The 14,519-nt window shown below is 43.2% G+C and overlaps 4 protein-coding genes across 4 annotated transcripts; all 4 read left to right on the top strand.

Annotated features, from left to right (window-relative positions):
- The first annotated feature begins 437 nt into the window (after positions 1–437).
- On the top strand, positions 438–2,426 carry LOC310815610 (uncharacterized protein). The gene is made up of 2 exons (XM_083685458.1): positions 438–612; positions 1,338–2,426. Exons 1-2 carry the CDS (start codon positions 453–455, stop codon positions 2,378–2,380), a joined length of 1,203 nt encoding a protein of 400 aa, XP_083541584.1. The 5' UTR covers positions 438–452; the 3' UTR covers positions 2,381–2,426.
- A 354-nt stretch (positions 2,427–2,780) lies between these two features.
- On the top strand, positions 2,781–6,650 carry LOC310814900 (piggyBac transposable element-derived protein 4-like). Its single transcript, XM_083684457.1, has 2 exons — positions 2,781–4,345; positions 5,086–6,650. Exons 1-2 carry the CDS (start codon positions 3,624–3,626, stop codon positions 6,194–6,196), a joined length of 1,833 nt encoding a protein of 610 aa, XP_083540583.1. The 5' UTR covers positions 2,781–3,623; the 3' UTR covers positions 6,197–6,650.
- A 385-nt stretch (positions 6,651–7,035) lies between these two features.
- LOC310815013 (uncharacterized protein) lies at positions 7,036–10,128 on the top strand. Its single transcript, XM_083684616.1, has 2 exons — positions 7,036–7,306; positions 8,253–10,128. The coding sequence occupies exons 1-2, from the start codon at positions 7,114–7,116 to the stop codon at positions 9,221–9,223; spliced, it is 1,164 nt and encodes a 387-aa protein (XP_083540742.1). The 5' UTR covers positions 7,036–7,113; the 3' UTR covers positions 9,224–10,128.
- Positions 10,129–10,861: 733 nt separating this feature from the next.
- On the top strand, positions 10,862–13,736 carry LOC310815008 (uncharacterized protein). Its single transcript, XM_083684610.1, has 2 exons — positions 10,862–10,992; positions 11,816–13,736. Exons 1-2 carry the CDS (start codon positions 10,887–10,889, stop codon positions 13,111–13,113), a joined length of 1,404 nt encoding a protein of 467 aa, XP_083540736.1. The 5' UTR covers positions 10,862–10,886; the 3' UTR covers positions 13,114–13,736.
- Positions 13,737–14,519: the final 783 nt, after the last annotated feature.

The following is a 14,519-nucleotide window of genomic DNA, read 5'->3' as shown; positions in this document are numbered from 1 at the left end:
CTGTTGGGCCTTCTTAACCAGCTGAGTGGTGTTAAGTGTCCAGGTGAGGTCCTCGCTGATGTGGACGCCCAGGTATATCCAGCAGGTAGCGACTTTATTTGTTGAGCTTGGTGTGAAAACACTTTCGCTGTTTGGTGCTGTGAAACTGCAAATAAGTTTTGGAATTGTAGACCACTCGCTGGTTTACACCTCTGGGTGTAGCAGATGGGTGGAGAAAGCTGGGAAGTTTGAGGATGGCATATGTGCACTTCGCTCGATGACCTGTGAGAGGCAGCAATGTGCCTGAAAGCATCTAACTTGCCGGAAAGCGACATCACGAAGAAGAAGACTAAAGAGAGGAAACTGCAGGCGTCCAGCGATCACAAGTTCCCTTGTAACATATTTTCTTACTTATTTCGCCAAAATTTACAAATTCCAATATGTCAAAACTACAGTTGTTAAATGAGTTTTTCATGCAACGGTTAACAGCGGCTGCTGTGGAGATATTTGGAGCAGTTGAACAAGTAATTGTTGAATATCAGGACGAAATCTCCCGTTCAAAAGAGGAGAACGAACGTCTTCAGAGGACACTGGACTTGGTTCTCAAACCCGAGATCAAATTACACAGAACAGGTTTGTTACATTATTGTTATGATACAGTTGAGGTCGTCTCGGTGTATCTGAAGCACAACACCGTTATGTGGAGACACAGCAGTCTGAAGATACGATATCTATCGACGACAGCATTACAATCTTAAGGGACAATCCTGGATTCAAACAAAGCGGTTATCCGCCACTGTTTCGTAAAGAGTGCGGTTGGAGAAAATAAACCACGCTCAAATGTATAGACTGAGCAGCTGTTAAACTAGATCAAATTGAAAGTTTTAACCATGTTTCGAAGCTTGTGTTTTCAATGACGTAGTTTACAAACAATGCAGTAAGACAAGATTTTGGGTATTAAAAACAGTTGGACTTAGCTCATGAGGCATTTGTTATATTCTTCCAGAATCAATGGATATATTTTATGCAGAGACCAAGTCTGTCAATAGTGCTGGAATTGAATGCAACCACAGCTGAGCATACAGAGGACAACAGCATTTTCTTATAAATGACATCTCCTATGACAATAGGTGGTTATTGTCATATTTAACAATGTTGTAAATGGTAATAGTACCTATCTCATAGATATTAACAATTAATATCTTAATTTTAAGAAATTTATGGGCCAAGTTTTTGAACAAGTTCCATATGATATGTGGGTGATTTATGAGAAAGGCTAGGCTGTATCTCATGTCCTCGTTTATTATCTGAATGAAGGGTTTGTTTTAAACTGGCTAATACTGCATCCTTCCCTCCAGACCCTGGGCAGATCATTATCTCTGTCTCTGAAGAGGTTCCCCATGAGCAGCAGGAGTGGAGCCCCAGTCTAGGGCAGGAGGACATAGAGATCAAGCAGATTAAAGAAGAGCAGGAGTTTGATACCTCAGACTCAACATACACTCCCTCTTATGTAGAAAATGGCTCTGATGGTAAGAACCCAACTATGTCCTCACAGGAGGACAATGAGAGGAATGATCTATCAACCACTCCAGCTGAACAGAACAACATAGAACCTGATGAAGAGGGCTATGCAGCATCAGAGCCAACCAGAGACTCACAACTCCTCTCTGCAGTAAATCCAGACTCTTCTGAAGCTCAGAGTGAAAATGTTTATCGCTGTGATGTTTGCAACAAAAGTTATGGAGTTAAAGGAAGACTAACACTGCACATGAGGCTACACACAGAGACACCGTATCACTGTAATCATTGTCCAAAACGTTTCAAAGAGAAGGATATGTGGAAAGTGCATGTGAAGACCCACGCTGGGGAGAAATTCTATAGATGCAACATCTGTGAAAAACATTTCAAAAAATTGAGTCATCTAAATATTCACATGAAGGCTCACACAGGGGAAAAACCACACAGCTGTCATGTTTGTAAGAAACATTTCACACAGAGGGGTAGTATGCTAGTACATATTAGGACTCACACAGAGGAGAAACCCTATTGTTGCCATGTCTGTGGAAAACATTTCATAAAACATAGTCTTCTAAATTATCATATTCGGACTCACACAGGGGAAAAACCATACAGCTGTTCTGTTTGTGAAAAACATTTCACACAAAGTGGGTCTCTGAAAGAACATATGAGGACTCACACTGGGGAGAAACCTTTTAGATGCCATATCTGTGGATTACATTTCAGACAAGGAAATGCTCGGACAAAACATATTAAGACTAAACACAAGCACCAGCACAGATGCAAAGAAATGCAAAATGCAAAAAAGAAAAAAACAAAATTGAGCTCCCTGGGAAAGCATGTGGAAACCATCCACACAGGTCCTGACCCTGGACCACATTAAATGTTGTTAGTGTAACCATTGCATTGTAAATATGTAGCTTGGATGAATAAAGACCGAAATAAATCTTCATCGTTGTATTCTTGAAAGCCAAGGTGATCGAAATGTGTATCCAGCAGGTAGCGACTTTATTTGTTGAGCTTGGTGTGAAAACACTTTCGCTGTTTGGTGCTGTGAAACTGCAAATAAGTTTTGGAATTGTAGACCACTCGCTGGTTTACACCTCTGGGTGTAGCAGATGGGTGGAGAAAGCTGGGAAGTTTGAGGATGGCATATGTGTACTTCGCTCGATGACCTGTGAGAGGCAGCAATGTGCCTGAAAGCATCTAACTTGCCGGAAAGCGACATCACGAAGAAGAAGACTAACGAGAGGAAACTGCAGGCGTCCAGCGATCACAAGTTCCCTTGTAACATATTTTCTTACTTATTTCGCTAATATTAACTAATTCCAACATGTCAAAACTACAGCTGTTGAATGAGTTTTTCATGCAACGATTAACAGTGGCTGCTGTGGAGATATTTGGAGCAGTTCAAGAAGTGATAGTTGAATATCAGGACGAAATCTCCCGTTCAAAAGAGGAGAACGAACGTCTTCAGAGGACACTGGACTTGGTTCTCAAACCCGAGATCAAATTACACAGAACAGGTTTGTTACATTATTGTTGTGATACAGCTGAGGTCGTTTCAGACGTGTATAGCTAGCCGGATAGCATCCTGAAGAATATCTACTTTCCTCTTTACATATTCTCCTCCAATGCTTTTGTGAGGACGAGACGAGAGGCGGACAGAGGAGAGGAACCTGAGGAGTTGTGTTCCTAATAATTGAGAAACGGCTCGTCTTCCACCAAAGGCTTCCACTCATAATTGTCTCCTAGCAGTCGATGCTTCCAGTTGAGAGGTTACATTTAGGTTTCCTCAGTCCCACGCTCATGTTACCCATTACCTTATCAGTTGTTTGTGGAATATAACATATTGCAATCGAGGAATAGGCACACACATATATAACCACAGGCATGAGGAGAGCAGCATTGTCTGAACAATGAAGGGCTTGTTTTAAACTGGCTAATCATTCATCATTATCTCTGTCTCTGAAGAGGTTCCCCATGAGCAGCAGGAGTGGAGCCCCAGTCTAGGGCAGGAGGACATAGAGATCACACAGATTAAAGAGGAGCAGGAGTTTGATACCTCAGACTCAACATACACTCCCTTTAATTTAGAACGTGACTCTGATGGTAAGAACCCAACGATGTCCTCACAGGAGGACAGTGAGAGGAATGATCTGTCAACCACTCCAGCTGAACAGAACAAAATAGAACCTGATGAAGAGGAATATACAGCTTCAGACTCAACCAAAGACTGTGGATTATATTTCAGACAAGGAAATGCTAGGACAAAACATATTTTTTTGGAGAGCGGCGAGATGGCTACGACAGAGGAGGACAGCGAGGGCAGTGACATAGAGTTGGGAGAGAGTGAGGAGTTTGAGAGGGAGGAGGAGGTAGAGGATGATTATGTACCGGTTGATCCTTTGGATAGAGCACAGGAGTGGGATTTGTGGACAGAAGGAGAGGAGGAGGACGACTTTCTCGGATTCCAGGTAGACTGGAAAACCGAGGGTTACCAGCCGTGCAATGCGAAGCAGTTCACCCGCAAACCGGGGGTGAAGCAGCCGATCCCCGTGGATGCTAGCCCCCTGGATGTCTTTTCGTGTATTTTTAACGATGAGCTTTGGGACATGTTGGTGACGGAAACGAATCGGTACGCTGAAGCGACGCGCGGTCAGACCCCCACCAACTCCAAGTGGAACCCTGTCTCCAAAACGGAGATGAAGACATTTGTCGGGCTGTGTCTCACCTTCGGTATTTTGAAGCTGCCAGCACGCAGGGATTACTGGAGGCAGACCAAATGGTTGTACCGGACCCACGTCCCCAAGGCCATGGCAAGGGACCGCTTTGACATGATCTGGAGGTAATGATTTGTGTTTTGTTTTCTTGCGCTCTCTTCTCGTTCTCTTACTAGCTAGCGGTAGCGTTAGCGCACTGACGTCTACTGCCACTATAGCCTACTGCTACTATAAATACAATAATGGCATAATTAATAAATAGAATAATAAATAGCAGTGTTGGGCAGTAGCTTCACTACTTGTAGCGAAGCTAGTAACTTACTACAATCCTCAGTAGCTTGGTGGTAGCTTCTCTATATCCTGAATCAAGTAACTTTTTAATTGCTTAACTCCTTTATTGATCAAGTAGCTTGGCCACGCAAGCTACAATTTTCTGGGGTATTTCTGTGGCTAAACACAGCACAACCGTTTGTAGTATCGAAAATATCCCTGCAACATACTTAAACTTTTCTATCTTTGGATTTTTTAAACTTCTTATAATCACAGATTCACTCCAAATTTTGACACACATACACAGACACGTGCATGAAATTTGGTTCGTCTCAGTTTGCTACATTTGACTGGGTTGTAGCTTTTGGGTGGTGAAGCTTTATTTGTGGCAGAGTAACTGATAGCTTAGCTCACTGCAATTTCCAAGTAGCTTGCCCAACACTGATAATAATACAATTATGGCATAATAATGAATAAATAACAATACATATGAATACTATAAATATACATAAATAACATAATACATATAAATAAATACAATGATGGCAATACATGTTAGGCTTAAACTCATTAATCTTATCATATGCATTTTCAGATATCTCCATCTCCAAGATAACATGGACCCTGCTGTGGACAAATCGGACAAGCTCTGGAAGCTCCGGGGGTTCATGGACCTCCTCCTGGTTAGATTCCAGGCACTCTATGAGGTCAATGGCTTCGTGACCGTGGATGAGTCCATGGTGAAGTTCAAGGGACGCCTGGGCTTCCGGCAGTACCTCCCCATGAAGCCGGTGAAATCGGGAATAAAGGTGTGGGTCATGGCGGAGAGCAAAACAGGCTATGTCACCAATTTTCAGGTGTACACGGGGGCCATTCAGGGTAAGACGGAGAAAGACCTGGCTCACCGGATAGTCTCAGACCTGGCGACACCTTATTTCGGGTCCAACCTGTCCGTATACATGGACAACTTTTACACCAGTGTGAAGTTGATGGTGGACCTCAAGACCAGGGGGGTGCAAGCTTGTGGAACGGTGCGTGCCAACAGGAAGGACCTCACAAAGCAGGCTGGCTTGAACAGGCATGAGTTCAAGGTGGCGCAGCGGGATGACTTGACCTTCTGCATCTGGCAGGACACCAAGGCAGTGACGGTCCTCTCCAACTACCATGACCCGACAGCTTATGGGTCAGTGAGGAGGAAGGCCAATGGTCAACACCAGATGGAGGTTCGGGTGCCAGCATGCCTTGCTGACTATCAGCAACATATGAAGGGGGTAGACCTTCTGGACCAGATGGTGGGCTACTACCAGATCCAACATCAGTCTACAAAGTGGTGGAGGAGGCTGTTCTTCTACTTTCTGACGGTGGCGTGCCACAATGCCTTTGTGGCTGCCAGGTCTGCAGGAGGAGCCGAGTGGAAGTACAGGAGGGGCGGCTACAAGGACTGGCTGGAGGATCTGACCATGGAGCTGATCGTCCCCGTCACTGCAAGAAGTGCTCCCCAGGTGCTCCCCACCAGCCCAACTGGAGCTTCTGCTGAGCATGACCTGGTCCAGATCAACACCAAGAGGAAGACCTGTAGGGAGTGTTCTCTGAAGCACTACGGCACCAACGTGCGTCCTGGGTCAACTCTGATGGGGTGCAGGCAGTGTGACCTTCCTCTGCACCGCGAGTGCTTCATGCACCACGTCCTTCGATTCAGGATATAGTGAAGCTACCACCAAGCTACTGAGGATTGTAGTAAGTTACTAGCTTCGCTACAAGTAGTGAAGCTACTGCCCAACACTGCTATGTCCTTCGCCAAGATTGATTTGCTCTGTCTGTGTGTGTGTGTGTGTGTGTGTGTGTGTGTGTGTGTGTGTGTGTGTGTGTGTGTCAGTCAGTCAGTCAGTCAGTCAGTCTGTCTTTGTCTGTGTGAGGATAATGCTGTTCAACAGCCAAAGAGGAGAGATGTGAGCCATGGAGCTCAGAGACTGAGACTGTTCCCAGTTCCACCTCAGGACTTTCCCCACCCCTCCCCACCCCTCCCCACTCCTTTCCCACCCCTCCCCACTCCTTTCCCACCTCTCTCTCATACCAAGGTGCCAAAATGCAAAAAAGAAAAAAAACTAAAATGAGCTCCCTGGGAAAGCATGTGGAAACCATCCACACAGGTCCTGACCCTGGACCACATTAAATGTTGTTAGTGTAACCATTGCATTGTAAATATGTAGCTTGGATGAATAAAGACCGAAATAAATCTTCATCGTTGTATTCTTGAAAGCCAAGGTGATCGAAATGTGTATCCAGCAGGTAGCGACTTTATTTGTTGAGCTTGGTGTGAAAACACTTTCGCTGTTTGGTGCTGTGAAACTGCAAATAAGTTTTGGAATTGTAGACCACTCGCTGGTTTACACCTCTGGGTGTAGCAGATGGGTGGAGAAAGCTGGGAAGTTTGAGGATGGCATATGTGTACTTCGCTCGATGACCTGTGAGAGGCAGCAATGTGCCTGAAAGCATCTAACTTGCCGGAAAGCGACATCACGAAGAAGAAGACTAAAGAGAGGAAACTGCAGGCGTCCAGCGATCACAAGTTCCCTTGTAACATATTTTCTTACTTATTCCGCTAATATTAACTAATTCCAACATGTCAAAACTACAGCTGTTGAATGAGTTTTTCATGCAACGATTAACAGTGGCTGCTGTGGAGATATTTGGAGCAGTTCAAGAAGTGATGGTTGAATATCAGGACGAAATCTCCCGTTCAAAAGAGGAGAACGAACGTCTTCAGAGGATACTGGACTTGGTTCTCAAACCCGAGATCAAATTACACAAAGCAGGTTTGTTACACTGGTATTGTTGTGATACAGCTGAGGTCGTTTCATACGTGTATAGCTAGCCGGATAGCATCCTCCTCTATGCAGTCCTATGGACAGATAGTCGGAGACTTTGCCATGGCATGTATTGAAATAAAAATGACCCCGCCAAGACAGTTTGTTATGAAATCCTTCTTTCACTGACTAATGGTTCGTCGTGTGCCTGTATGCCTTTGACGGGCATCAAGCTAGCCAAATGTGCCTTGCAAAAAATAAATAAACACACTTTTCAACTACTACGAAGCCAAGTAAGTTGGCGAGCTAACTTTAGGTCCAACTCGGGATTTAGTCAAAGTTACCTCGCTAACTCCCTTTACTTGCTATTAAATGACTCTGTAAGATACGTTTGTATTTTACGAGTGAATGTTGGAAGGGTGACGTCGGTGTAGAACTGAGGTACCGTAAATGAAACCGGTCAACGATAACCGGAAGCTTCAACAGCTCCATCCAACTCTCTTCCAGTCTACTATTACACTTCCAACCCTTTCCCAGTTGTCAGGGACACTTCTCCTCCACTCGCGTTTAACTCAGAACGCATTCGTGAAGAATATCTACTTTCCTCTTTACATATTCTCCTCCAATGCTTTTGTGAGGACGAGACGAGAGGCGGACAGAGGAGAGGAACCTGAGGAGTTGTGTTCCTAATAATTGAGAAACGGCTCGTCTTCCACCAAAGGCTTCCACTCATAATTGTCTCCTAGCAGTCGATGCTTCCAGTTGAGAGGTTACATTTAGGTTTCCTCAGTCCCACGCTCATGTTACCCATTACCTTATCAGTTGTTTGTGGAATATAACATATTGCAATCGAGGAATAGGCACACACATATAACCACAGGCATGAAGAGAGCAGCATTGTCTGAACAATGAAGGGCTTGTTTTAAACTGGCTAATACTGTATCCTCCCCTGCAGACCCTGGGCAGATCATTATCTCTGTCTCTGAAGAGGTTCCCCATGAGCAGCAGGAGTGGAGCCCCAGTCTAGGGCAGGAGGACATAGAGATCAAGCAGATTAAAAAGGAGCAGGAGTTTGATACCCCAGATTGGACATACACTCCCTGGGATGTAGAAAATGACTCTCATGGTAAGAACCCAACTATGTCCTCACAGGAGGACAGTGAGAGGAATGATCTGTCAACCACTCCAGCTGAACAGAACAACATAGAACCTGATGAAGAGGGCTATGCAGCATCAGAGCCAACCAGAGACTCACAACTCCACTCTGCAGTAAATCCAGACTCTTCTGAAGCTCAGAGTGAAAATGTTTTTCGCTGTGATGTTTGCAACATAAGTTATCGAGCGAAAGGAAGACTAACAATGCACATGAGGCTACACACAGAGACACCGTTTCACTGTACGTTTTGTCTTAAACGTTTCAAAAGGGAGGGTACTCTGAAAGACCATGTGAGGACACACACAGGAGAGAGACCCTATCCATGCCACATCTGTGAAAAAACATTCAAAAAAAGGAATCATCTGTTAGATCATATTAAGACTCACACAGGGGAGAGACCACACAGCTGCCATGTTTGTGGAAAATGTTTTCCGCAAAGCAATCACCTAACAGACCACATCAGGATTCACACTGGGGAGAGACCTTTTAGTTGCCCTGTCTGCGGAAAAGATTTCACAACAAACAGTACTATGGTCAAACATATCAGGACTCACACAGGGGAGAAACCGTTTGGATGCCATATCTGTGGTGCACAGTTTACACAAAGTAGTAGTAGGACTGCACATATCAAGGCTCAACACAAGGGGGAGCACATGCACAGGTGCACAGATTGTGGCAAAACCTACAAGAACATAGGCTTCTTGAGGAGGCATGTGGAAACCATCCACAAAGGTCCTGACCCTGGCCCCAGTGTAACCATTGTGTTGTAAACATGAAGTCAATCCAGGTTGAAAGAGGGAAATGCTTAACTCTGCTGTATTTGCAACCTAAGTTTACGGAGTACAAGGAAGATCACACATATACACACAGATCCCATATCACTGTAATCTCTGTGAAAAACATGGGTATTTATTTTTTAGCATTACTATCAGTGTCTTATAAGCCCATATGGGCTGGGTGCCACTGAGGAATGACACTTAAACAATATATATATATTTTTTTTTAAATCTATCAAATCAAAAGGTACTATGAACGTGCAATTGAGGACACACAGGGGAGGTGCAATGTCTGTGTGACACTTTTCAGAGATAAGGGGCATGTAACACTCAGATACATTTGTAATATTTTAAAACACTTTTAAGGCTAAACACAAGTCGGAGAAGCGGCACAGACAACAATGGTGAACACTTCATTAAGATTGGCTCCCCAAGAGTGCATGTGACAACCATTCACACAGGAAAGACGTGTCCATGTTGTTACCGACAAGTTATGTCCACATGAAATGTCCTTTCTGTAACCACAGATGATGAGTAATTTGATATAATTCATTTAATTCACTGTATTTGTTTTACTAAATTGTTCTTGTTCTGCACTGACTATGTTTTATGTTTACACTTCTGTTATGGTTAAGATCCACGATATGAAAACATTTGTTTAGGTTATTAAACGTATGTTTCGGTTTTCAGGGAAAATACACAATCTGATGACTTGTCTGTCTTTTTAAGGGATTTTAAAATGGTATCAAAAGCTCTAACTCGAATAAAGACCGAAGGTAATGTTTATCACGTTGTCTGGCTTCTTCTTTAACGCCAAGCTGATAGCTATATTTCTCCAGTAAACTGTTCTTGTTTTGCACTGACCGTTTTTAATTTGTACACTTTTGTTATTGCTAAGACATCCACGGTATGAAAATAAATATTTGGTATGCCGAGGTTTTCAAGCATTAACAATCTGATGACTTATCAGTTTTGAATTGTTATAAAGTGTCTTTGAAATGGAATTAAGGTTTTAACCCGGATAAATAAAGACCGAATTAAATATTCGTCATTGTCTTCTTGAAAGCCAAGCTGATATCTATGTTTCTCCAGTACCACAGAAGGCGAAAAGTATTTGTTTCACGCATGAAGTCCTAGTACACAAACACTGAGCCACAAGACTGTTCTGTTAAAGACGATGAAGCCAAGAGATGCGGCTTTTAGCATTTTGGGTTAACGCTGCTCACGGATATTATCGGAGTGGTGGTAAATGAGGAGACCTGTTCTAAATAGAGACCTAGGAAAGTGCGCTAAATGAGAAATGCACTACAAATTGTCCTCCAAACGACATGGGAGTTTTATTTTGACATGTGTGTACTTCGCTCTACGACCTGAGAGGCAGTAATAATCCTGAAAGCTTCCAGCCTGTCGGAAAATCAGGTGAAGAAGAGGACCAACCGCCGCGACAGTCGTCTTGGACGAGAGAATACATTTCGCAAGCGTCCAGCAAGCACAAATACTCTCATGGCATAGGCCAAGTGATGATTATTCATTGAGCCAAGATTAATGCATTCCAACCATTGATTCCAACATGTCAAAACTACAGCTGCTGAATGAGTTTTTCACGCAACGATTAACAGTGGCTGCTGTGGAGATATTTGGAGCAGTTCAGGAAGTGATGGTTGACTATCAGGACGAAATCTCCCGTTCAAAAGAGGAGAACGAACGTCTTCAGAGGATACTGGACTTGGTTCTCAAACCCGAGATCAAATTACACAGAACAGGTTTGTTACACTGGTATTGTGATACAGCTGAGATCGTCGCTGGGTATTTTTGAAGTACGCTGTCTATAGCGTTCATATAGACTTCCTGTTTACAATCCTGCTTATGTTGTAGGTTGTATGTTGTATGTGTATGTTATGTGTGATGTCTCTATGTCTTTAAGCTACTTGGAACCTGAATTTCCCCTAGGGATAAATAAAGTTTCTATCTATCTATCTATCTATCTATCTATCTATCTATCTATCTATCTATCATCTAAACAACGGAGTAAGGCAAGCTTATCTTTGGATTCTCATGGGGTAGTTGAGGCAGTTGAACTCAGCTCATGAGGCATTTGGCTAAATATCATTAATAATAAAAAAAAATGAATGTACCAATCCCAGATTGCCCCTTTTAATGGTACAACTAGTCTGAGCAGTGAGCACATAGGACAGGGGGATTTTATTGTAAACTAGAAAGAGAAGTTCCAGAAGAGACTTTGTGGGCTTGCAATGTCTTGTTTTGGTAGTTTAAAGATAGTTTGAACGATTTGTCTATGTAAAAAGTGCTATACAAATACATTTGAGAGAGATAAACATGTGGAGGTTAATCAATATGGGTTGCTGAAGCAAGCCCACTAATGAGCTCTCTGGCAAACACAAACAGTTGGGTAATAGATCCTTATTGTCATAGTTAACTAAAGTTGTATTAGTACTCTCATATAAATTAGAATTCATATCGTTAGGACATTTATGTAGCAAGGGTATTAAACAAGTAACATAGCTGCATTGTCTGAACAACGATAGTCTTGTTTTTAACTGGCTAATACTGTATCCTTCCCTGCAGACCCTGCACAGATCATTATCTCTGTCTCTGAAGAGGTTCCCCATGAGCAGCAGGAGTGGAGCCCCAGTCTAGGGCAGGAGGACATAGAGACACAGATTAAAGAGGAGCACGAGTTTGATACCTCAGACTCAACATACACTCCCTGGGATGTAGAAAGTGACTCTGATGGTAAGAACCCAACTATGTCCTCACAGGAGGACAGTGAGAGGAATGATCTGTCAACCACTCCAGCTGAACAGAACAAAATAGAACCTGATGAAGAGGAATATACAGTATCAGAACCAACCAGAGACTCACAACTCCTCTCTGCAGTAAATCCAGACTCTTCTGAAGCTCAGAGTGAAAATGTTCATCGCTGTGATGTTTGCAACCTAAGTTATGGGACGAAAGGAAGACTAACACTGCACATGAGGCTACACACAGAGACACCGTATCACTGTACGTTTTGTCTAAAGCGTTTCGAAGAGAAGGGTAAGTGGAAAGCGCATGTGAAGACGCACACAGGGGAGAGACCCTATAGATGCAATGTCTGTGAAAAACATTTCAAAAAAAGGAATAACCTAATAGATCATATTAACACTCACACAGGGGAGAGACCATACAGCTGTCAGGTTTGTAAAAAACGTTTTACACAAAGGAGTTCTATGAAGCAACATACTAGGATCCATACAGGGGAGAAACCATACCGCTGCCACGTCTGTGGAAAACACTTTACACTGAAGGGTACCATGATAGGGCATATCAGGACTCACACAGGGGAGAAACCACACATCTGCCATGTGTGTGGAACGCCTTTCAAAGCGAAGTGTGATCTGACCGCCCATATACGGATTCACACAGGGGAAAAACCCTATAGTTGCCATTTCTGTCCAAAAAAATTCAGAAGAAATTGTGATCTAACTGTCCATGTTAGGACTCACACAGGAGAGGAACCATACAGCTGCCACGTCTGTGGGAAACATTTCAAAGAGAAGGGTGGCCTGACAAAGCATATACAGGTTCACACAGGAGAGAAACCATACAGCTGCGACGTCTGTGGGAAACATTTCAGCCAAAGAGTTGCCATGATAGGACATATGAGGATTCACACGGGGGAGAAACCTTTTAAATGTAATTTTTGTGAAAGACATTTCAGACTAAGTCGTACCAGGAGAGCACATATTCAAACTAAACACAAGGGGGAGCATCTGCACACATGCAGAGATTGTGACAAAAGCTACATTAAGATGAGCTCCTTAAGAAAGCATGTGGAAACCATCCACACAGGTCCTGACCCTGGTCCACATGACATGTTCTGAGTGTAACCATTGCATTGCAAATATGAAGTGAATCCAGACCGTTTTTCAGCTCAGAGTGAGCTTGTTTATTGGTAAAACGTTGAGGCAAGATGCAAGGGGAAAGGCTACATATGTGTCTGTGGAAAATATAAAATATGAGACTCATGTAACAGTTCATATTAGGACTCATACAAGGGGGAGACCATACAGCTGCCATGTTTGTGGAAAACTGTCGTAATATGGTAAAACACTGAGGCACAAGGGGGAGAAGCCATCCATATGTAATGACTGTGGTGAACGCTTCACTAAGATTGGCTCCCTGAGAGAGCATGTGACAACCATTCGCACAGGAAAGACATGAGTGTCCATTTTATGACTGAGAAATCAGGTCCACAGGAAATATCCTCACTGTAACCACAGAAGATTCATAACTTGATGTAATCCATTCAATCCACTGTATTGTTTTAGTAAATTGTGTTTAAATTGTACAGACTGTTTTGTATTTTTATACCTTTGTCGTTGTTAAGAAATCCACAGTATACGAATGAATACCTGGTATGCCTAGGTTTTTCAGAGACATCCAAAATCTGATAACTCAACTGTTTTAATTGTTGACTGTGTGTGACGATGAAATTATATGATTAAGACATAATACGTGACTGTGATGTGATTATTTTTTTATCATGGCTGTGACGTGGGCGTGCTTTTATTACTTCTAAATTGCACCTCAGATGCCAGGGCATTTCTCTTTCTCACTGTGACCTGCTGCTGCTGACGATGAGGCAGGTTGTGAGTGAGTGTGGAGGAGAGGGGGGAGTCGGAGGGGGTGTGTGTGTGCGTGTGTTTGCGTGTGTGTGTGTTGAAAGAGTGCTGGAAGCTCGAGCTACAAACTCCTCCCTCATGACCTTGTTTGACTGGTTAGTTCTACCCTGACCGTGCCCAGTCCCTGAATTATTTTCATGAAAAAAAAACTGTTTAGGCTTTTCGATTTGTATACTCCAGTTGAAAATAAGCTTATTTTAACATTGTGGAACACAATTTCAATAAAATAAAAATGAAAAAAACATCTTAACATCTTAACTTCACAGTCAATCACTTCTATAGTTCAGAATAAATAATTTGGTGTGATGAACAAATAACAAAGGGACAAATGCAGAGAACAAGGTCGTTGCAAGAGGCGTACCCTCTCCCTCACGGCTCTCTTCCTCTGTCCTATCCTCCCTACTCTCTAAGAAAATGTTTTTAGGTCCTGGTGACAGACTGAAATTGCTAAGAAGTTTTGGGGTTTTCTACACGCCACTGCCTGGCCGAGACCTCCGCGTATAACAGAGTAAAAGGCTGGGAAGTTTGAAGATGGCGTGTACTTCTCTCTCTGACCTGTGAGAGGCAGCAACGTGCCTGAAAGCGTCCAGCCTGCCGGAAAATCA

The sequence above is a fragment of the Argentina silus genome (assembly GCF_951799395.1).
Source record: "Argentina silus genome assembly, chromosome: 14".
In the NCBI taxonomy this organism is placed as follows: domain Eukaryota; kingdom Metazoa; phylum Chordata; class Actinopteri; order Argentiniformes; family Argentinidae; genus Argentina; species Argentina silus.
The sequence above is the reverse complement of the archived record's forward strand: the minus strand, read 5'-3'. Positions and strand labels throughout refer to the sequence as shown.

Excerpts from the sequence above, each read along its gene's own strand:
- LOC310815008 (XM_083684610.1), top strand. The coding sequence starts at position 10,887 with ATGGTTGACTATCAGGACGAAATCTCCCGTTCAAAAGAGGAGAACGAA. Across the intron at positions 10,993-11,815 it reads GATCAAATTACACAGAACAG|ACCCTGCACAGATCATTATC; the intron begins GTTTGTTACACT and ends CCTTCCCTGCAG.
- LOC310815610 (XM_083685458.1), top strand. The coding sequence starts at position 453 with ATGCAACGGTTAACAGCGGCTGCTGTGGAGATATTTGGAGCAGTTGAA. Across the intron at positions 613-1,337 it reads GATCAAATTACACAGAACAG|ACCCTGGGCAGATCATTATC; the intron begins GTTTGTTACATT and ends CCTTCCCTCCAG.
- LOC310815013 (XM_083684616.1), top strand. The coding sequence starts at position 7,114 with ATGTCAAAACTACAGCTGTTGAATGAGTTTTTCATGCAACGATTAACA. Across the intron at positions 7,307-8,252 it reads GATCAAATTACACAAAGCAG|ACCCTGGGCAGATCATTATC; the intron begins GTTTGTTACACT and ends CCTCCCCTGCAG.
- LOC310814900 (XM_083684457.1), top strand. The coding sequence starts at position 3,624 with ATGTCCTCACAGGAGGACAGTGAGAGGAATGATCTGTCAACCACTCCA. Across the intron at positions 4,346-5,085 it reads CGCTTTGACATGATCTGGAG|ATATCTCCATCTCCAAGATA; the intron begins GTAATGATTTGT and ends ATGCATTTTCAG.